Raw genomic sequence first — 23,635 nt, forward strand, 5'->3', positions numbered from 1 at the left:
TTCTATGTGCACGTGATCAACATTTGTGAAGGACCTCCCTGACGTAGGTTCGAAGACGAGGAAAGACCTGAAGTTGAATCCATAATATTAGATAGTGTTTCCAAAAAAGCATAAAGATTGAAGTTTTGGATGTGGATGAAAGTGGAAATTCTATTATTATAATAAAATAACTATATAATTTTCTATTTACTCATTTATTTTTCCATCTCGTACAATAAATATGCATATAAATCATCTAAAGATTAAAAAACACAGTAGAAAATAATTAATACTTTACCAATAATGTAAATAAATATAAATGAAAAAAACTTATACAAGAGAGTATAAATAAGATGTTTGCAGCACCAAACTGAATAATCTACATATGGAACATCAATTAATTAGATGGAAAACAATTCGTGATAAACAATAATTTTTATATTTTTGTGTCCAGACTCAAAGCAGAAATGGTCCCAACTTCAAAGAGATGGCCAAAACTGAATTAGAAGAAATTAACCAAACAACTCCTTGGATTATCTACATGCCTGGTTTCTCACAGCTGGAATTTTGGACAGGTTCCTTCATCCCATGACATCACTGTTCATCAGCAACTCCCACGCAAATTTCCATCCAAATAATTAAAGAAGTACAGAAATTGCAGGCCTCAATAAATATTATTCTGAATTTTTACTTACAATTTTTAGAACAGAAATCCACAGCTATCTAGAGTTTGGAAAGAAAGAGTGTACAGCTTTCCTATTATGTAGACACACAACCGCATGGCCCAAAAGCCCGCCTTATTTCAATTTACAGAAGGCCCGACCCGTGACAGGAGCAGGGAGGGAATCCAGTGTATGGAGTGCAGCATGCGCTAGTTCTTGTCACGATTCAGTCTCTCCCAAAGCGACGCGCAATGCCTCTTGGCGAATCCCACGCGCTTCTCTTCCAGCTCATACACAACCTCAAATCCTTGCTGCTGGTAATTCCCGAGTGTGGCCCCGGGCCCACTCAATTCACCCTCATCTCCACCGTTCATCAGCATCAAACACCCCACCCTCCTCTTCCCCTTCCTCTCACCGCTACCGTCCAAAAACTCGTAGAAATAATTCTTCCTAGGCAGCACCACACTGGAATTCCCTCCAGCAAAACGCAGCGTCACAACCGGCACTTCCGCCACCGCATTCAAATAATAGCACGGCGCGAGTCCAGTTTTTTCTTCAACCTTACGCGCGCGCTTGTTGACTCGCCCGACTCGGCGGTCGAACTCGTCAACCACCGAGTTATAAAATCCCTCCGGCAACATCGTGAACGTCGTGCCGGAATCCACAACAACTCCACCGTCTCCTCGATTGTTCACCCGCCGCAGCATCTCCGGCGCCGGAATAGTCCTTTTCCCAACGGAGATACCGATTAAGCCAACGGTATAAAAATAAGGATGCTTAGGATTTTCAAGCATAGACGTGTACACGAACTCAACCATTCCACCTCCACTGATCTTCTCCTTTTCCTTCTCCTCGTAACGGCCGAGAATGAGTGGACTTGGTTTTCGAACTCGGTCAGAGTCAAACGAGTGAGAAACAAGGCAATAAGAAAAGCGGTTTCCGAGCTGAGGAGAGAGAGTAGCTAGCTGCGCCGGGAGAGAGAGCAAACCGCGGCCGAATCCGGCGACTCCAGTAGGCTCGGCGAGGGCTGTGTGAGCGCAACCGAAGGTGAAGTTTCTAAGAGACAGAGAAGAGAGAGAGAGCGTGTCACGATATAGACGCGCGACTAAGCTTCCGTCGCCGTAGGCGTAGTAAAACGGTGGACACTTGAAATTGGCGCAGTCGGAGGTTTCGATTGATTCGAGAGGGCAACGAGCCATTGCGCAGAGATCGGAAGAGGAGGCTAAGTTGTGCGCTGCGGAGCATGCGAGAGACTTGCACGAAACGGCGACACTTCGGGTGATGTTGGTTGGGGGAGAGGCGTTGGGCTCGTTGGGCTTTCCCTCGCAGAGAATACATTTGAAAGGGGCGCAGGGGAACCAGACTAAGTCACTGCCTGTGTCCATGTAGAGGGTTATGGGCTGGGCATGGGGGCCCAGGTTGAAGGAGAGAGTATAGTCGCTGCCTGGTGAGAGGGGAAGGGAAAGTTGGCGGCGGAAGCGGGCGGCGGAACGGGTGGAGGTGGATTTCAAAAGGTGGTGGGTGCTGTTGAATTGGGCTTGGGAAAGAGTGTGTGTAAGTGGCAAGAGTAGCATTTGGAAGGAGGGATGTGAAATACATAATATCATCAACAAAACCAACAACAACATCGTAGAAGTCATTTGTTAATGTGCATGAACCAAAACAGAGTAATGAGTTTGGAGTTAGAAGAGGAACTTTTTTAATTTGTTGAAAGTGAGTAGGAAGAAGAGTTTATAAAGGGAATAGATAGGGGCAATGGATTTGCTGCTAGTTCTGGCGCCGCCATTTAGGACACTCTTATGTTAACTTATCTTCTTTAACAACACTAACTTCATTACATTTTCAAAATTGAACTCAAATATACTCTTCAATCTCTTTCTTTTTCTCCCACCAAAAATATATGTTTTTGTTTTTTTCCGCTACAAGTTTACATTTGCAAAATCGACTATTTTAATAATATAAATATTTACTCTTAGTTTAATAAATCAAATTCTCTCTCTACCTCATATCTTCTCCATGTTATGAAAAGTTCTTTTTAATATTTAAAAAAAATTTAAATAATTTGAAACGAAGTTTAATTTCATATTTTTAAATAACTTATATTTGTATGTTTACTCTCTTATTTCTCTTTTCCATTCTTCTTCAATCCTCACGTTAACGTTGGAAGAACAATTTCATTAATTAATATGTTTTAATTTATTTTATAAGAAAAATTCACTTAAATAAGCGTTCTTCTCGTATAATATTGTAGAAATTCTATAAAAAAAAAATATTTATTATCGCAGTTGTAATGATTGCATGAGAGTTGACTCTTACTGTAATCTAAAATAAATTGTGAATTTTCGAAATCAAAGATTTATTATACAGTGCGAAAGATAATTTATTTTTTTAAGTTTAATATTCAAATTTTTTTATCTTGAAACTTTTTTCTAAATTTTGTAACTTTCAACAACCAGAAACATTCCAAAAACTTATCTCATTCACCAACTTTCATCAATATAAACTAAAAACACCCACCACTAACCCGTTAAAGCTTTGTTGATTTTGGTAAAATCATAATTGTTTTATGTAAACACTTATTGGACCTTCTTAAACGGGATTTCATTTTATTTTGTAATGTTTGTATATATGCATCACTTGTCTCTTTCTCAGAGCTCGCCTTCAAATCAGGGTTAAGAAGATAATCCCAGTGTCTGCGTTTATTTTTAATTTTTTTTAGAGAGGTGATAATTTAATAGCACAAAATAAACAATTTAAAATATTATTTTTTATCATGTTATTAAAATGTATAAAGTAGGTGTTTTGTTTTTGTGTTGAAGGGTGTGAAATGATTATTTTCTATATTTTTAGTAAAATTTAAAATAATCCTTGAAAGGCATCAGGATAAGGATGGAATTGATAATAATAGTTATTTTGACAAGTTACTTTATCAAGAAATTAAATAAAAAGAATCAATTAGCCAACTTATAGCAAGAAGCTAGGTTTCACCTCTAATATCTCTAATATCCCAAACCCAATTGCTTGCTTCTTCTTCCTTCAGTTTCACTTCAACAACTTTAATTTCCCAAACTTTGATGAAGTCGTCCAAAACACTATCACATGGTTAGGCATAATCTTTTTGCAAATGGTTAGAGTTCTATGTCAAATATTTTTGCATTACTTTAATCAGTTGCTAATTTCTTTTTACTAGAATAAATTTATTCATGAATTTATTTAAATACGATGTACCAATCTAAAAACCACTTAAAAAAATTAAAACTTATTTTTTTTTGTTTTTGAATTGATAAATATTTTATTTAAGATATAGAAGAGAAAACAAGATTAGAAAAATTTGATATTGGAAGGAAAATAAGTTTCACCAATAAACTAAAACAAACAAGATTTACTTACTAATTAATTTAGATTCCAAATTTGTTAACTGAAATTGATACCAATTTAAATTTAAATTTATAATTTTGTATTAATAATAAAAAAATTATTTTAAATATCAATATTTTTTTTAATTTATAAAATAATATCTAATTTAATTAATATAGTAATTAATTATTTTTTATTTTAAAATTAATTTTAATTTAATTATTTTCTTTTAATTACATGAAAAAAGAAAATAATTTCAATTTAAGAGAGGAAGTGTATGTTCTTTTAAAAACTTATTTTCAATTCTCTTTATTTGAGACAATAGAAAACATGATTCAAAGTAAGAAGAATACCATATTACTTCCTACAAGTAGAACTTTATGATTAGGTTGAAAATGCCTAACTTACTTGAAAAGCAACAATTAACTTATCTCAAAGAGAAGGATTAAATACAAAGCTTATGACTTAAGTTCATTATTATTTTTTTTCTTTTTTTTCCACTCTCTCCACCTTTCATTGTGTCTTCTTTTTAAACTTTTCACTCTAAATCTCATATTGTTTTTTGAATTTGATACTAGCTTGTAGTATAATTTGTTAAATGTTTAACTCTCTCATGCCGAGAGTGACAACGGTTCGTGCATGAAATAACATATTATGGATACCATGTCAAGAAGTGGACTTTAAGTTTAACTCGACCTCATAAAACCAGCTCATGGATTGAAGTTTGCACTCACTTGTATACAATAAAAATACTCTAATATCTGATCGATGTGGGATCTTCAACCTTCTTAATTGATTGTATAACGTTAAAATATTATTTTATTCAATAAAAAAATATTTCGCATGTTTAAACTTTGTGTATAAATATTCAACTTATTGAATTTAAGTGAAGTACTTTTTAGAGTTGGATCTATTAAAGCACACCATGTTAGCTTGCTTATTATTTGAGTTTAAAGTGCACTCACTTTTTTGTTTCTTTTAACCAAGTTAGTTAACTTTATGAGTTGATGACAATTTTACATCTTTCCTCAAGTAAAAAAGGAGAAAATAAAGGAAAGAGATGATGTTAATTTTTTGAATTTTTATATTAAATGATCACTTATATGATTTGATTCATAGTTTTTATTATTCATATACTATATGTATTTTAGTCTTAATGACTCAGGAATTTAATATTTTTTATGATGTTTTTTGGAGTTACATTTATGGTAGGAGTCATCAAAAAAATTAACAAAAATTAGTTAAAGACAATATCAAGTTACCAACATTTTTGTTAAGTGAAACACATTTATTATTGTAAGAAGTAATCACTAATCGACAAACAATATTTTCTTTCATTATTCTGTAATAGTTCATCATCATACCAAGGAGGAGATGACGAAGGTTGCGTAAGTGACTCAATCAAAGAAAAAAAGGTTTGTTTGCAGTTTTCTTCAAACATTGACAGATTTCACTAAAGTTGAGGTTCTTTATAGTAGTTTAAAACACTAATTGGCATTGCTATTTGTTATTATTACTAATATGGTCAACAATGTGACAAAATTATGGGATTAATTGTCAGGGAAAAACAAAGTGAAAGTCATATATGATCTTGTTGACTCTACCTAATGGATGGAACACCAATCCTATAAAGTAGTATGCACTGTCTGCTTCTGTATAAACTTATATATTATATTATAATGCTTCCATTCATGAGTTGCAGGGTGCTCTGAAAGAATATAAAAACAAGATTTGTCATGCACCTAATATTCACAATTATCATGTAGGCCAATCCAATTCACCCACTCATTTGTATTTTTCTCATTAAATCTTGTGGACCAAATTAGAATGTCCTATATCTTAGATAATTTAAATACATTTTTTTATAACTTAGAATTCAGGTTAAAAATTTTAAATATAAAATTATAATAAAATTTCAAGTTTTAAAATAATAATACATCATGTTTCACTTTAAGAATATTATCTCAACCCATTTGAGATAGAAATTATTTCATTTATATGTTAACATATAAAAACAAAAGAAAATAAGAAGAATAAGTTCAGATGATGTGACAAAAAAATAGAAAGAAAATTATTGAATTTTTTAAAAATGTTGTTAGACTAAATATAAGATGTTTTAACTACTAAACTTCATCATGGATAGCATGATTATTATGTTAGACCAACCCCCGAAAATCCAATTCATCAAATCACTTCCAAGTTTTTTCTTTATGCATACATTAAATAGTGTGGACCAAGTCCTTTTTTGTGTTGACAAATTCATCTTTGGTTTGCATGTAAGAACCATAACTCAGTTATAAGAGGTCTTAAGTAATAATTATGGCGCATCTATTTTTCCTTCAATCGTGAAATTTGACAACTGTATTTGTTTACATTATTGCTCTCTTTCTTGTTAAAGCATGAACATAAAATGTTTATTAATGCCCTCTTTCTTGTGAATCCAAAAACTGTTATAGGCCTCCTACTTCCAATATTTTTTGTGTGGGGATGCTCGTGAGATTTTGGTGCTAAAGGTTTCTGTGATTACCATTCCACTGCAAAATATCGAAGCACATGTTCTCTCAAAAACAGAAGCATTGAATAGGGGACCGAAATCTGAGCCCCCCAATGCCCTCTATAAGACTTTCCACCCAATTATCAAATTCATTCATGGTCCTAAATGAACTCTCATCACTCTGACCTTAAGATTTACTTTTACAAACTCTGCAAATGGAAAGAGAAATTTCCGAGTCAGATTTTTTGTCATATGAAATAGTCTTTCCACCCCACCACCTATAAATGAGCAAGTCATGTCAACAATCTTCTACATAAAAAAAAGTTCACATGTACTTTGCAAATTCAACAACCTTGTACAATTCTGACTTCTAATGTTGCTCACAAGAACACATTTACTTGAGAATCTAGACATAAGAAAATCAATAATTTATCCTCTAAAATTGGCTGAAGAATTGAAAGTAATGTTTGGAGATCATATATCGACTAGAAATAAGAATATTTTATAATTGTTCTTACGGAAAATGAGCTTGGAAGTGCAACTCAGTGAAAATCGGATATTCCTTGGAAGATGAGTTGTTGGCTAGTCCCCAATGTGTAAGGTGATTATCTGATGCTTAAGTTAGTAAAAGCACAAACATTGTATGTTCTTACTAATATAAAAGTTAAGAGTATGAGATGAGATAACTTGTACTTCATGGAGAATGAGTATTTATAGGTTAATCAAGTGTATATTCTAACTGTTATGTAACTGTTATTCACTATTCCAGCCGCTCATCATTTAAGACTCATTGATTAGGTCGTTTTATTCATAATAGTCATTATGTCTCAGTTACGAAGTTGGATGATCACCCCGAGCTATTAGTCGTGTCTGACCTAGAGGCGGATAGGTACAATAATATATAAGTGTGGAAACCTTACCTTATAAACCATAATTTTATAAGGTTAATTTAGATTTAAAGTCCACATCTTAATATTGTATCATATTCTCTAGTATGAGTTAACAACCTTAATATAAGAAATATAAGAATAAATGAATGCAAACCACATCTTACCAGCAAATTTTATAAGTTTGACTTAGTTAACTCCTCTTCTTAATAAGTAATTTAGGATTTCTGTGCTTTTCTGTCCCAAAGAACAATATAAATTCTATTGATTACTTCTATAGTCCCACAAATCAACGTTTGCTGCAAGATATTATCCAATACTTTTTCTTTTCTGTCTTTTTTCCAAGTGCCAAAGATTTCATTCACGATCGTAATGTTTATGTAGTTTTCTACCAGCTCGGATTATGCTCTGTAAAATAATTCTGAACGCAATTATTGTATTCTTTACCAAAAAGGGAACTGTTATATGATATAATAGAGGCAAGAAATTTACGAAGTTAGGGTCATAGTGACCAATACAATGTTGGACATCCCATTATCCCATGTTTTTGTTATTTGCATATTCATTATTATTCTGAAAACTAAGGTTGTCTTTTTTTATTCTTAGAGCGATTCACGTACGAACTACAAGTCCCCAACATAACTCACAATATGTAGTAGTAAACTTAGGCATCACCACTCAGCATGTCCTACAATTTAATTTATGATCTTAGAATTCCTTCTTATTACTTAAGATTTAAAAACACTCTGATATTTATTCTAATAGTAAAATTTAAAAACATTCACTAACTTAATAAATAACATACAAAAGGGCATTTGAATTCCTCTCACAATATGAAGTATCTTCTTCTTCTTCAAAGCTATGATGTGAGAAGAACGAAAGACCAGGAAAACAATGTCCGTCGTTTGCTTTAGAAAGGTGCACAAACTATGCAAATAAAGAAGAGAAATAAGTAAGAACTTTTCGCACAAAATTTTAAAAAAAAAACTTAAAAAAGTGTAGCATAATCAATATTTATGATCACTTATGTCACAGAGACTCTAAAAGGATTAGTCCAAAAATTAAAAACATAATTATGATTTACTTTTCTTTTCCTTTTTTTAATAATAATAATAATAATAATAATAAATATTATCATGTTACTTTTCATTTTTTTATTAAAAAATTGACTTTAAGCATAATAGTGAGTAGTTTGATAAGTTCAATAAACTCTTATTATGATAGGTTTAACGGACTCAAATACCATATCAAAAAGTAAACTCTAAACCCTTAAGTTTAACTCAATCTTATAAAATTGATTTATAAGATGAGATTTTTACTCGATGGGAAATCTCCAACATATTCATTCCAAACCATTTTCTTTTCACTTTAATTCTTTTTTTTTTTCATTTTTCACTCCTATTTTCATCACACAAAGTGGAAGAGATTATGTGGGTGTATAACATGGATGTATAGGTGGTTAATAGGACTCACTAAACGGTGATAGATAAAATTAGAAACAAATATGTGAGAATTAAGTAACAAAATGAACATGGCCAAACTTTAGTGTATAATTTACTTGAAGTTGAGTCACCCAACTTATTAAAAAAATGTGTTAATTCGTTATGAATAGGTGGGAAACAAATGCAACGACAACACGAAAGTGAGCGTCATATGGTTCCAATATGGGCTTTGCGTATGGGCCACGAGCTTGGTACATTTTGGGTATAGTCTTGTACTTGAACAAAGCATCAGCTAAAGGGCTACTTCTTCCTGCACCCCTATGTTCTTCAGGCACCCCATAAATTTCATAATTTTACAAATGTCCATTCAGTAAAGAAGTTAAAAAAAAAACAGCGAAATGGGTACCTTCAAAAACAAAGTGCAAGAGAACCAACAAAAAAACTCAAATACTAAGCTCTTTAAGGAGACAATCAATAAACACATTGCAATAGCTAAGAATCTATGTCGAGAAACACCACAAATTCTGTGAAGCACAGTTAATGCAACCTTGAGGGTGCGACGGAGTAAAGGTAGTGCAAAATTGATTGGGGATGTCGTCGCGGTGAGAGAACAAAAAAGAAAGAGTGAGGTGAAAGCTTTTTAGGGTTTTGGATTTTTAATTATTTACTAAAGGATAATTTTTTTTATATATATATACTACAAGAGTGCTTGAAGAACATATAAGGGTGCAGGAAGAAGCAACCAACCAAAGATGAACAAATTCGAAGTATGGGTTTGACTACTTCAAATTTGTAACATCAAGGCCTTTTCTATTTACACTTCCCCAATTGTTGCATTCACTCTCCCCTTCCTTTTTCTCTTGTTCGAAAAAATTATCTTTTTTTTTCTTCTTTTTCAAATGATCCTTTTCACAAAGTCTCATTTTCCGGTTTTCACTCTTCCTCGTTTACTACACTATCCCATTTCACGCTCTTCCTACTAGTTTTTTTCCTCTTGTTTTAAAGAAATGAATAATTTGATAAATATATTTTACATCAACAACAAATTTAATAGAATTGTAATGAAATGAAATAATGTAAGGGAAGATTGAAGTAGTTTTAATAAAAAAAATATAGAAAAAGTATTATACATTACCGAAATAATCAAGGTCGTGTATAAACTTGAGTCTATCTTGAAAACTACTCGTAGGTAGGCGATCTAATAAGAGTTTGTTGTCAGGTATTCATGTATAAGGATTGGACCACCCCTGAAGTGGTTTCTATTTATTTATTTATTTTGATTGCAGATAAAAAAAAATCTTGAAAACTCAAAATGACAAATAAGTCAAATATAGTTAACATTAATTAATTAATAATTTTAAGTAATTCGTACTATTAAAATAAAATAAGATTAAATTAAAAAGTCGTAACAATCAATCGAAAGAGGTGGTAAACGGGTGAACCAACTTAACACGGTCCCCTTAAGTGAAATGGGGAAAACTCGACACAGTAGGGTGTCGTCGACTATGTAAAGTCTGACCTGGGTTACATAGGCGTTGATGTGTTCATCGGATCCGTGCTACTGTCGTACTTATCTATACTGGACTCTGCCATGTGTGTGGTAAAGATACTTCCATGATTGCCTCTGTGAAGGGGTGCCTGCGGTGACGACATTCCGATCGTCCTGCCGAGAGCCGTGTAAGTATAGTAGTTTTGGTGTGAACTATTTTCCCCTTCCATGCGCGTTTGGGTCTTGTTTTCGGCTGCCCGTTGCCTCTTATGTTCTCTTCAACTGTCGTCGTGTGTCTGAGTTCCAATTTTCTTTTCATTAAGTTCTCAGCCTTAAGAGCTTCTATTTCTTATGCGTTCTTTTGTTTCATGTCTATCATCAAGGTAATGGGTCTACCGACAACTCTTATTCATTCCTCTTCTCGTTTCCCGCCATGCTTCATGTAGTCACTATGCGATTTTTCGATAGGTTTTTCTTTCGGTCCTACGGTGAACGCCAAAATGTTCCTACATTATAGGAGGTCGAATATCCCCTATTGAACGTCTTCTGGTCCTGATCCTCTTGATTCTCTTACGTCTTCAATCCTTACTTTCTACCGTCCGTCAATTAAGAGGATGAGAGTACCTGCAATGACACTTTGACGCTCAAGTCAATAAATGGATTAAATTATCTATCAGAAAGTCATTATGTTTTATGATAGAGTCTACCTTTATTTATACTTTTTTTTCCTATTAAGCTTTGTGCTTTATGTCACTGGCGTAACCCAAATAGTCTTTTTAATTAATTTTTTGTCATTCTAAACTGAGGGACCAAGTGTCCAAAAAACTTTTTCGATCTTTCGGCCACTGGACTTTTGACTGGACAAATAATATTATGTTGTTTGAATAATTACTTTCAATATAAATTGAAATTCAAAAATTTCAAAAGAGTAATTGAATTATTAAAATTAAAAAAATTTAAATTCTATTTAAAAATAAAAAAATTGATTTTTTATATATTTTTAAATTCGTGTATTTTCTCTTCTCAATTCAATTTTGGTTCAAAGATAGATGTGACTAAGAGAGAAAGATTATTATATTTTAGTTAATGTTAATTATGATTTTTTTATAAATGATAAGATTTATTTTTTATTTGAATTGTTAAAATTATTTTTGTTGTTATCCTACACAATTATAATTTTTTTATCTGATATTAGTTAGAAGTTTTTTGGTCAGTATGAAAGATTAAATGATAACTAATTTTTATCTTGATGTTTGCAATGATTTTTTTATGTCTATAGTGATTATTTCTTTATTATTGATATAAACGTTATTTTTTTTCAATAATCTGTTTAATTTTTTAAAAAAATGTTCATTATAAAAAAATCAAGTTAACATTAACTATGATAGTTTAGCATTTAAATAACTTTCTGGATTTAACAATAATTGAAATATTTTTTCTAAACGAAAAAAAAAAATTTGAATAAATTTTTTAGCTCACTTTTAAAAAATATTTTAAAACAATAGAAATTCAAATATATAATAAAATTTGGAAGAAAAAAAATGGAAACTAAAAGTTAACGTATCTCTTGAGAAGATTCTTGTTATCCTAACAATAAATGCATGTATGACAGAGAAGGGAAAATGTAAGATCATGAGCTTATTAAAGTACCATGTTTTACTCATTTCTCTTTTGGAAAAGTAGTTGGGGGGTTTATGCCGTTGAAATTTATCATTTTTTTTTCTTTCTTTTCAGACCAAATCAATCATACAACCACCTTTGTCTTTTTTTTATCAAAATATTATTTATTATAAATATAATTAAAATTTACTGTTTTCTAAATCCCGTAAAAAAATCACTTTAAAATGTCTATTTAAAAATTTAAAAAATCTCATTCTAAAATAAAAAAGAGCGAGAGTGAAATTTTATTATTTTATGAAGTATAAGAAGAAATGTCCAAGTATAAAATAAAAATAATTGAAAAAATAAAACTTTGCATTAATTAATATGAAATTATACGTAAAGTAATTACAAATTAATTTTAAATAAGCTACTTTAACTTATGAATAAAGTTAATTTCAATTTTTTTTCATGCAATTCTAATTTGGAGTGATGAAAAGATGTCAAACTAAGCCTGAAATGTTAAAATGGCTGCTTGCACCTCCATACCTTCTTGTGCCACCCCATAAGTTTTTCATATTCCAAAAATACCCTTATCAATATTTCGGATTACATAATCTGGAAGTCTCCAGAATTAGCTTCCGGATTATGTAATCCGGAAGTCTTTTTGTAATTAGCTTCCAGATTACATAATCCGGAAGTCTTTTCTATACATAAGATTAGCTTCCGGATTATGTAATCCGGAAGCTTTTTTTTCAGATGTGTTATTAGCTTCCAAATTACATAATCTGGAAGTCTTTTCTAAATATGAAATTGACTTCCAGATTATGTAATCCAAAATATATCCGATTACATAATCCATAGGCTTATTATTTCAAATCCAAGAGGATGGAAAAAAAGGATAGAATGGTATTTTCATATTTAGTATGGGGGTGGCACAAGAAGGTATGGAGGTGTAGGAAGAAAGAGTCTGTTAAAATAGACCTAGTGAGCCCACTTATTATGGCCTTTTAACGATAAGAGACTTCCTAGTTTCAAGTTGCACTCCATAACATAGTGAAATGTCAAAAATACCCTTAATTCAAAAGTATAACATATCTTAATTTTTGAATTGAGTAATAAGCAGGGAAATTTCGATTTACATAATTTAGAATCTATTTCGAAATTTTTGTATATATTTCAGAATATATATTGAAATGTATTTTTAAATTGAAAAATAAATTCTGAAATATGAATTCCAAAAACACATTTCATAATGCATAACTTGAGACATGCATTTCTGAAAAGTAAAATTAGAAATTAAATTTCAAAATGCAACATTAATATATAAAGAGATTTATCGTTTAAATGTTGAACATGCAGTCATTAAAATTCTCGTTTATATATCCCTGACCTTTGAGAGTTGCGAAGAGTCAAGAAAAAGAAGCTATGCCACCACATGCCACCACACTATAAACAACATTAATTCGTGAAATTAAAGAAACCAGAGTCGCTTTATCCGTAGGTTTCCCTTAAAACTATGATTGTTAGAAACATTATCCTTATAAATACTATAATCAAAGAATGAGAATTAAATAAACATAAACATTCATTCTTCTGTGTTGCTTTCAAGTTTCAATTTCAACAAAACAGTAATAAGGAGAATTAGAGATACAATTGTGCGCGGTGAAGTGGAAAAGCAAAATGAGGATCGTGCAACAACTTTAGGAGACGCATATATATATTGATATAAGTTGTTATCTGACGCATCATTCGTGGGATTTTCTTCCACCAATTTAACACTTCAAAACCTTTCTGAGAACGTGCTTTTCTAAACCATCACTTCAAAACCCACTTGTTCAAAAATATCACACTTCTTGCTGCAACTACTACCACCACTACTACGATGGTGTTGTACGCGGTGGTTCTTGGCCACGGTTTGAGACCAGCAGTGGTTGGGTTCGTGTGCCCACTCATCCTGAAATTCTTGATGGGTTTCAGACTCTTCCGCGACAACGCGCTTCACCAATCGAGGCTCTTCCTTTTCCAATTAGGTCACATAGCTTTCAGCAACGAACCCCAAATCTCCCAGGTGGCGCGAATGGAACACGCTCTTCGCTTGATTAGGAGAACGCTCTCTCCTTCCCCTCCATCGCTGGCGGAGGACTCCCACATCATGCAAGAGAGCCTCCATGACCTTTCCATGCTTTCGCTTTAATCGCCGCCACTCACCTTCACGCGCTGCTTAATCGACGATGTCTGTTTAGTTTTTTTTGTCCTTTGAATTAGGATAATTATAATTTCCCTATGTTGCTTGCTTCTGGTGTTGTCTAATTAATCTTACACCTTCCTTATTCGATTCTATTTTGTTGTGATATGACAAACTATGTACCAAGAGTGAATGTATTCACCATGAGATTTTCTCCGATCTACCTTTCCCTTTTCTTTCCCCCACTGTTGACTATAAAATTGTAAATTTATTTACGGGCTTAGCTTTTTTTGTTGGAATAAACTATTCTTAATTTTACCATAATCATCACAAACTGATACCAACAACAACCCAATGACTGTACCTATAAAACACACTCTGACTCACTAAAAAAACAAGAAAATAATAAACATAAAGTAAGAAATAAAACTAAAAGAATTTGACTTGAAATGCATTCTTCCCCTCTGTAAATGTGTTATTAGATAATTCTGGTTGCTTTATAGATTTGATTAATGATATATTAGAGGTATAACAATATATTTTATATTATTTTTATATGATAATTATTTATTTATGAGTTATATTTCAGTATAGTGTATAAAGGTTATAAAACTTAAAATCTAAATATATTATGTTGAAATTGAAATAGAAGCCAAAGGAATATTCCGTCTTTCCTCTTTTAGACCACCAAATCCCACCATTATTTAATAAACAAACGCCATTCTTGTTTCTCACGAATTTTTGGCTCCGAGAATTATCTAAGATTCTTTCAAGATGTTATGTGAGTCTTGTCTAACCTTTTAGTTACCCTTAACCTCTCTCATAAACACACAAACTCGAATCTATCCAAGCCAAAACCCACTCTAGTCTACCCAAGCCATAGGCCACTCAATAAACCATCTAGAATAAACCAAACTAGTTTTTTCTTTTTTTATCATTGTGTCAATGGTGTGTAGTTTGCAAATGGAAAATGGCAAGATCCAATTTAGGATTATCATGTCCTGTAAATCTAATAGAGATTATTCCTTATTTACTATTATATTCGTATAATTTATAACTTTTATAACTTCTTATTAATTTGACTGTCGAAAAATCTTTTATAAATGAATCTATCATCAACTTTAATCAACAACTCAATAGTCAATCCTTAGAAGTATTAGTTTGGCTTTCCCAAATCACTACTCTTCCCACATCGGGTGAAACACGCTCTTTTCTCGTGAGAACGAATTTTATAAAATACACTTTAAAAAGTTCAAATACTTCTTAGATGCAATATGTTGCTAAATAGACAAATACATGTCATGTACATATAAAAGAAAAGTGATATCATGTAATTGTATAGAGTATATACATAACATTAATACTTTCACTTACAATTCAAAACATTGTATATCTTTTAGATGGACACTAACATTTATTTTCACCTAATCAAAACTTAAAATAATGGAAATTGTTCATATTAAATTTAACACTTATACTAATATTGTCATTCTTGTTGTCGATGTAATATAGATGTACTTTTAAACCCTCGAGGTGTAAATTACTAAATTACGTTTTTACAATTTACCTAGAAAAATTTACCCATTAGTTATTTCTTACAAAATAATTATTAAACTTCAATTCATTTGAAACTAAAATACCAAACTAAAGTTAAATAGATAGAAATGCAATCATTATAAATTCTACTATAAATAAGAATATTACAATGAGATGATTACGGACACTATTGAAAGAAAAGAACAACAAACTCAAAGAATGGATAAATATCACAGTCACAAAATTAAAACTCAATTTTCATTTATTCAAGTAAGGGAAATAGATATTTATTATTTTACATATGTATATTATTCAAATTATAATTTTATTTGTCAAATTACTGAGTGTAGTTTGACATTATTTTAAGAAATGTGAATTTAAATATGTGTAACTGGAGGTTTGGTCTTAGAGATTTAAATGAAAGGTATTTTGAACCAGATTAAGTTGTCTTATACATTGGAAGTTCATTTATCCTGGGTAGTCAATAGAAAGACAATTAAAATCTATATCACATGAATCAAAATGTGTGTCTGACTATATATGTGTGTGTTTGTATCATTTGTGTCATACAAATTATTTATATTGTTTTCACTTTCTTTTCTCTTTGATGTTTCTTGTATTTTCTTCTTAATAAAAAGATAGATAATTTATTTAATTTGTATACATGACATCCTCGTAAGTTGGGTTGTTTTTTACATTAGTAAATATTATATTTATGAGACTTTAGTGGAATGTAAACACCTATAACAATTACCACCACTTCTACCATCCCAACTATTAAGACACATGTTAATCTATTTTGTACCATACCAATGGATTAAATTTTGTAGTTGTCATCCCCAGATAACTTCATTCACACGGTTTGTTACCAAAAAGTGCATAGTGAACTCATTAATCTAGTCCACTAACCCGCTTAAGCATGTCCCGCTTAACTTACAATTCGCGTGGGGCAACAACGAGACGAAGCGGGTTGGTCCACTAGCCGGTGTAAATAAAAAAAAAAAATCTCACTCATTATTGCAGTGTGACATTTATTTGATTTAAATTTTTTGAATTTAATAAATGTTTTTATTTTAACTATCTAAAAAAGATAATATTAAGAGTGACACTTAATTTAGTTTTAAGTAAAGTCTTATATTTAAATTTGTTAATAAAAAATAATATAAAGAAGAGATTTGAATAAGATACATACTCGTTAAAAAAATTAGTCATTTTCATTAAAATACTTTATACTAAAATTTTAATAAGATACTCTTATACATTTACATACATATAAAAAAAAACAAATGCAAAACAAAACTTTTATTATGTTTAATAAAATCTACTAAGAACCCTTATGAATTGAAATAAAAATAAAGTATTAATTTTTCAACAACAAAAATATTTTTTTTTATCATTAATGAAATTTAATTTAATTTTTAAAAAAAATTTCTTACACGGATGACCCGTAAGCCTACAGATAAATCTTATATACGAAAGGAACCAATGAAATGAAATCACATATCTTGCTTGCAAAACGGAACAACCCAATACACATATTTCGGAACACGGGGAACATGCATTGGCACCCCAAAAATTATCATATCCATTAAAATATGGACTTTTAACCATCATGTGAGAGAAAGATTCAAGATATATTTAATATTAAGAGGAAGCACATATACCAATAAAGTTTTGACTTAAATATAAGGTATTTCCATCAAACAAAATCATTTAACTTTCTATTATTTTTTTCCCTTTAAATCATTTTAATTCAATTTAACCAAAAAAAACATTGGATTATAACTTTTTACTTAAATCCAAAATCTTTTCATAAAACAAAATTATTTAACTTTCTATTCAATTTTTTTTTTCAAATCATTTTAATTCAGTCTAACAAAAAAAATGGAAATGGAGAGTGATTGCCCTATGCTAGGACAATAATTATGTTTATTTATATTCCCATCCACTTCATGCAAAATCTAAATTTGTGTGAAACTTAGTTCCATGTAATGTCCTTTTACAAAGTTGTCTAACTATACATATGGTATTTTTTAGTCCCTTAAAATATCTAATTACGTTGCCTTTTTTTTTTGTATTTAACAGTGCTACTTATTCATAATATTTTACGACAACTTTTCCGTATCCATGTTAATTGAACTCTTTTTATTTTTATTTTGTTTAATGTAAAGATTTTGCAAGTGTTTTAGAAAAATCTGATACATCCAAATTAATCCATAATTTTATTCGTTAGAATTTATGGGTTTTGTCTTTAATTGGGGTTTTGACGTTTTGTTCGTGGAACAAGAGGAAACTGATAATGCATGTCACAGAACACTACCATAAGAATTGAATATCAGTAGCACTGGAATATGTTTGAGTGATTAATTGTTTTAAGGAATGAAACTTGCTAATTTTTAGTACATTTATTAAGTTACTTGTAGAATAAGAAACAACTTATGATGTAACATTATATTTTGAATTATTAATAAGGTTACTTAAATTGCCTAGTTCAAATTTTTCCATGATGCTACAAATGCACGTGTTTGATTATAGTGGACATTGTTCTTTTAAAATTTATAAGGGGGATTCCATTATTTAGAAATCCTATATCGAATTATCAATTATACAAAAAAGTATAATAATTATTCTATTTAAAGTTTACACTTTTGCTAGTATATATATATATTGTTTTGTGATTAATCAGAATTTAGAATAAAGTGATTATATAATCATTTTTTATTGATGAGGGGAAAAAATCAAAAGAACAAGATAATCTAGAATGAATCCAAATTTATGTATATTACAATTCTAATAGTTTCCTCACTTTTTGTTTATCCTATCCTCATTCATTTTTTAACTATAAGAATTACGGTCATTTGAAAATTTTGGAGGAATCATCATATTCATTTGTGATTTTGCTTCTATAGAAGGAAGTGTTGATCATATTTTTTAAAGATTGCATGAGATGAAAAGAGCACAAGCTTTTACCAATGGAGGAAGTGAATGTGGCAACAAATTCTTTAAAGTCATAGATTTGACGAAGAATAATTTCTTGATACCATATTGAAAAAATTATGTTTAAGAGTTTTGAAAAGTAAGAAAAAAATAATTTTATATCTTATTAATTAAATAAATTGGATATGAAAATATTCTTATACAAAGTTAAAATGAATCACTAATTGAGTATTGAGTGTTTTAATAAGTAATTAATGTCTCAAACGAAATGTTTGCTTCAATTGATTTGTTGTGCATGTAGATGGAATGTGTGATGTAAACACGCTTGATTCAAGTCATGTGTGAGAAAAAGCAGATAAGTAAATGTGTGATTTTGTTGCCCGCTCACATGTAAATAAAGTAGAGAAAAATTAAGTATGTAATTATGTAATCCTTATTTTGCATTACATTTATAGGATAATCAATTACATGCATCGTGTAATCAATTATACATATTATTTTAGAGGATAATCGATTGCACATCTTATTTTATAAGGTAATCGATTACATATTTTACATAATTGATTGTACATCTTATTTTATAAAGTAATCGATTACATACTTTACATAATCGATTACACATCTTATTTTATAATTTTATAGGATAATTGATTACTTAGAGGGTAATAGATTTCATGATTTGCGTAATCTATTAATAAAAAGTAAGGAACTTAATAATATTTTTTTTATGTTTTATTATATGTTTTATTTTATTTTAATGAAAATATAAAATTATTCTCATTATATAATTATAATATTAAAAAACTAATAAAAAATATTTTTTATAATTATCATTTATATATAATTTTTTTTCTTAACTTTAATGTGCCTTTACTATTTTTTTAATTATATTTTTATTTTTCCATTATCATAAAAATAATTAGTATACACAATAATTAATTGATCCTAATATTATAATTAAAAAATAAATTTTTGCTCAATAGTAAGTGCTCAATAGGCCGATAGAATAAATGAAGGCATGCATTGTCCACCCAACAAATTTGAACAAGAACCAATTAATTTTTGAAAATTTAAAATGATCATTTATTCTGAAACTGAAAATCTAGAATTAAAAAACACATTTAAAAAATATCCAAAATAGATTTTTGTATTCTGAAAATAAAATTTCAAAATAGAGTTAAAAAAATCAAAATCTCATCTCATAAAAACAAATTTCAAATAAAAAATACATTCTATATTTTTTTTCTGAAAAATAAAATTGAAAAACATATAAAAATACAAAAATAGTGTGGATAAAGAAATATTTTTGGAATTCTTATTTAAAAAATATTTTAGATTTGGATTTCTATAACATATTTTTAAATTTTGATTTTTTTTAATACATTTTTGGATTTTGTATTCTTTATTTTCTTTTTCATAAAAATATTTTAACTTTTGAATTATATTTTTTAAATTCCAAAATTTTTAATTTCAAAATAGAAGATAATTTTAGAAAATTTGAAAAATATAGGGGTTCAGGTTGAAATTGATATATTGCACCTTGCCTTGCGATAAATGAATGAATAGGCCCACGAAGTTAAAAAGCCCATACATAGAGTTTATTTATTAAGCCATTCGTATTCTCTGTTTTTTGAATCAACGAAACCATTCTCCCAAAACCGGCGAAGGAAGTCGGTGACACCAAATTCGATCCCTAAAACGTGAAATCCGATGACTACCGCCGCTCGACCCACATGGGCACCTGCAAAAGGTGGCAACGAACAAGGTGGTACTCGAATCTTCGGTCCCTCACAGAAGTACTCTTCTCGGGACATCGCATCGCACACCACTCTCAAGCCTAGGTAGGCTTTTATCTTTTCCTAATCTTCTTAAGTTTTCCCCCAATTTTGTTTTCATATTTTGCTTCCACACCAAATTGAACAAGAAGTAATCTTTTCAAGAAATTCATATTCTTAAATTTCAAGAAAGACAAAACAGAATGTTCAACTTTTTGGGACATGAAGTTAGGTCTTTTGAAATTATGTCAAAGGAGTTACAGTTTGCAATCGCGGATAAATCGCAGAGAAGACCAACAGTGGCAGTTTAATCATAGTGAGGATTAAAACCAATTTGCAGTGGGGAAGGAACAAAGGCAAATAGCACTGGTAAAGGAACAAAGCCTGATCGCAGAGGAAGAACATCGAAGAAGTTGATGTGGCGATGGGTGTCGTGAACGGAAAAAGGAGATGCGAAGAGAAAGAATAACGAAAAGAAGGGAAGCCGTGAAACGTGATAACGGAGAACCTTATCCCTTTTCCCATTTCCAGAAGCCAAACATCAAAGAGAGGAGTTGTTTCATTTAAAAAAGAACCTGCAAGTAAACTTGCCAACACGGCCCTAAACTCGCTTGTTCGGGGCGAGCTCGTAAACTAATGCGATTTTACGAGTTAAATCTCGAGTTTGATATCCATGCTTGTACTGTTGTTTATACAGTATTTCTTCATACCTGGTGCTTAAATTTAAAATTAAATCTTGTTCCTGATGTATGATTGAAATGTTTCATTTTCTTTTTTTCCTTGTAACTTTCTTTTGTTAAATGATCAAGAAGCTATCTTGCTCTATACTTGTGATTGATGTTGCACATTATCATGTCCCATTTTACTTGTAAAAATGGTATATTTTTTCCTCGCTAATAATTGTAATTCTACCTTTCCAGGAAAGATGGGCAGGACACACAGGATGAGTTAAAGAGAAGGAACCTGCGTGACGAACTGGAAGATCGGGAACGGAGGCATTTCTCAAAAAATAAATCTTACGGTAAGGAAATTTATATTTGTGGGATTTGAATTGCATCAATTCTCTCAGATGTTTTTTTTAATTGCTACTTGTAACTGTTCGATTCTATTCTATTCTCTGACAGATGACAGGGATCATGGAAAGGGTAGTCATCTGTTTTTGGAAGGTATTCTATCTACTAATTAGTTTACATTTACTAAAATACTTTTCACATAGCCTTCCTTCTCAAAAAGGAGGGGGGGAAATGATAAGGAAAGAAACCATAATTGTATTTTGTATTCAGTATTGTAGATTGTGATGGGTCTTTTCTTGACAGGATCAAAGAGAGAAATTGAAGACCACATTGTTCCTCGTAGTGTTGATGCAGATGATTCTGATGTTGAAGTCAAAAGTGATGACGAGAGGTTTGTAATTTAGCATGAACCTTTTGTTTAGAAGTATCCCATGTTTATTTAATGTATAGTTCGTATATACATGCAATTGATTTGTCTCAACATTTTATAATATTTAAATGCCAGTGCAGAAGTATTTATAGCAATAGAAATTTATATTTGTATAGTATTACATCCATAAGAATATAATTAGCAAATGTACCCATGTATTAATTAGGTTTTACAAAACAAATAAGGTTTATTATTTGATGTAGGCAGCTTAAACTAGATAGACCGTTCATGTGCATGCATTAGCAGATGACAAGCGTGCTATATTTTTCAGCAATTCAGCGCTTTGGTATGTAATGACATGAGATAGCGTGCAGCCCAGCATTTTTGCATTTTCTAGTCGTGCTGGATGACCCATTGTATGCAATTTGGTTTTGATGACACTGTATTTTCTTTAAGCTCGTTTTACTAACTTTCATTTGATTATTAATGATCTTTTTCCAGTTGGCGTTTTTGTGTTAGATTAGTTTTGCCAGTAAGTGTGGGAGTATGGTAATTGGTTTTGTAGAAAGATGCGAGATATTTGGGATGGAAACAAGTGGTTTAACATTATAGCTGTTCTCCCCTGTCTCTTTTGGAACTATCTTTTTGTAATTTTTTTGGTATTTGAAATTAAATTTCTTACATGAAAGAAGTGTCTTCAGTTATTAGTAGTATTTTCTAATCTTTCCTTACATACTCAGCGATGACGATGATGATGATGAGGATGACACTGAAGCATTGCTAGCCGAGCTTGAACAAATAAAGAAGGAAAGAGCAGAGGAAAAGCTACGCAAGGTCTTGTCTCTTTACTCTTCCTAGCTTTGTTCATGTGATGCCATTGAAGCTTTCTATATGGGGGATCTTGAACTGTTCTCTACACTGTATATCTTTCTAGTATAATTGTTACTTCACTTTGTTTGAAAGGAGGGTGGGTGTTCAGTTGGATCTACATGAAAAACAGTTAGTTGTCAGGCCTGAATAGGTTGTTGAGTTCATAACATCTCTCATTTTAACAACTTATACGGTGGTTGCTAAGTGGTTCCATGATGTTGCAAGTAAATGTAAATTGCCCTTGTGTACAAAAATAAAAAAAATGCAAATGTCTCTGCAGGAGCGACAACAACAGGAGGAAGAGCTCAAAGTGAAGGAGGCAGAGCTTCTGCGTGGAAACCCACTGCTAAATAATCCAACTTCTTTCAATGTGAAAAGAAGGTTCGACACTAGATATTTCTCAAACTGCCTGCTAAAACAAAAAATGACGCTTTTTACTGTTAACCCTGTTGGTTTGCCGTGATCTAATTCTTTTGGGTTTTGTGTACTTTTTTTTTTGTGTAGGTGGGATGATGATGTGGTGTTCAAGAACCAAGCCCGCGGTGAAACCAAAATAGCTAAGCGATTCATCAATGATACCATCAGGAATGATTTCCATAGGAAATTCCTGCATAAATACATGAAGTAAGTCCTTGTGCCCAGAACTCGGTTGTTTGGACACAACAGAACTAGTTGATTTGCAGGTTGTATCTAAATGTATGATTCAACATTGATGGATATATTGTTTATCTTCAAACGTATTTCATCATGCTACTCGTAGTTGCTGCAACTTCATGTTTGTTAATGTTAGCTGGTTTAAAGAGTCAGACCATTAAATATTATGCAGTGAGGTCTCTCTTTCTCACCCTCTACGATTCGTTGTTGTGAATTCTATTCACTAGTTGGACCAACCACTTATTAATAGCATTGTACATGGACACAACCCTGCATCTGTTATCGATACTGCAAGGAAAGTATGTCAGCCACTCGTTTGTTTGGCAGTTAATGTAATGTTTTAAGATTTTCCACTCGGACGGGTTCAAGCAACACATTTTATA

The 23,635-nt window shown here is 31.0% G+C and overlaps 3 protein-coding genes across 3 annotated transcripts; 2 read left to right on the plus strand and 1 right to left on the minus strand.

Annotated features, from left to right (window-relative positions):
• Positions 1–395: 395 nt before the first annotated feature.
• Positions 396–2,544, minus strand: LOC137808068 (putative aspartyl protease At4g16563). Its single transcript, XM_068608975.2, has one exon. It carries the CDS (start codon positions 2,279–2,281, stop codon positions 851–853), a length of 1,431 nt encoding a protein of 476 aa, XP_068465076.2. The 5' UTR covers positions 2,282–2,544; the 3' UTR covers positions 396–850.
• Positions 2,545–13,493: 10,949 nt separating this feature from the next.
• Positions 13,494–14,316, plus strand: LOC150028871 (uncharacterized). Its single transcript, XM_090299625.1, has one exon. It carries the CDS (start codon positions 13,795–13,797, stop codon positions 14,104–14,106), a length of 312 nt encoding a protein of 103 aa, XP_090155751.1. The 5' UTR covers positions 13,494–13,794; the 3' UTR covers positions 14,107–14,316.
• Positions 14,317–20,245: 5,929 nt separating this feature from the next.
• On the plus strand, positions 20,246–23,419 carry EMB2769 (Cwf15 / Cwc15 cell cycle control family protein). Its single transcript, XM_068608976.2, has 7 exons — positions 20,246–20,411; positions 21,266–21,366; positions 21,470–21,511; positions 21,662–21,749; positions 22,469–22,562; positions 22,879–22,979; positions 23,103–23,419. Exons 1-7 carry the CDS (start codon positions 20,281–20,283, stop codon positions 23,224–23,226), a joined length of 681 nt encoding a protein of 226 aa, XP_068465077.2. The 5' UTR covers positions 20,246–20,280; the 3' UTR covers positions 23,227–23,419.
• Positions 23,420–23,635: the final 216 nt, after the last annotated feature.

This window comes from Phaseolus vulgaris, chromosome 3 (genome assembly GCF_051622355.1).
Source record: "Phaseolus vulgaris cultivar YP4 chromosome 3, ASM5162235v1, whole genome shotgun sequence".
NCBI classification, from domain to species: domain Eukaryota; kingdom Viridiplantae; phylum Streptophyta; class Magnoliopsida; order Fabales; family Fabaceae; genus Phaseolus; species Phaseolus vulgaris.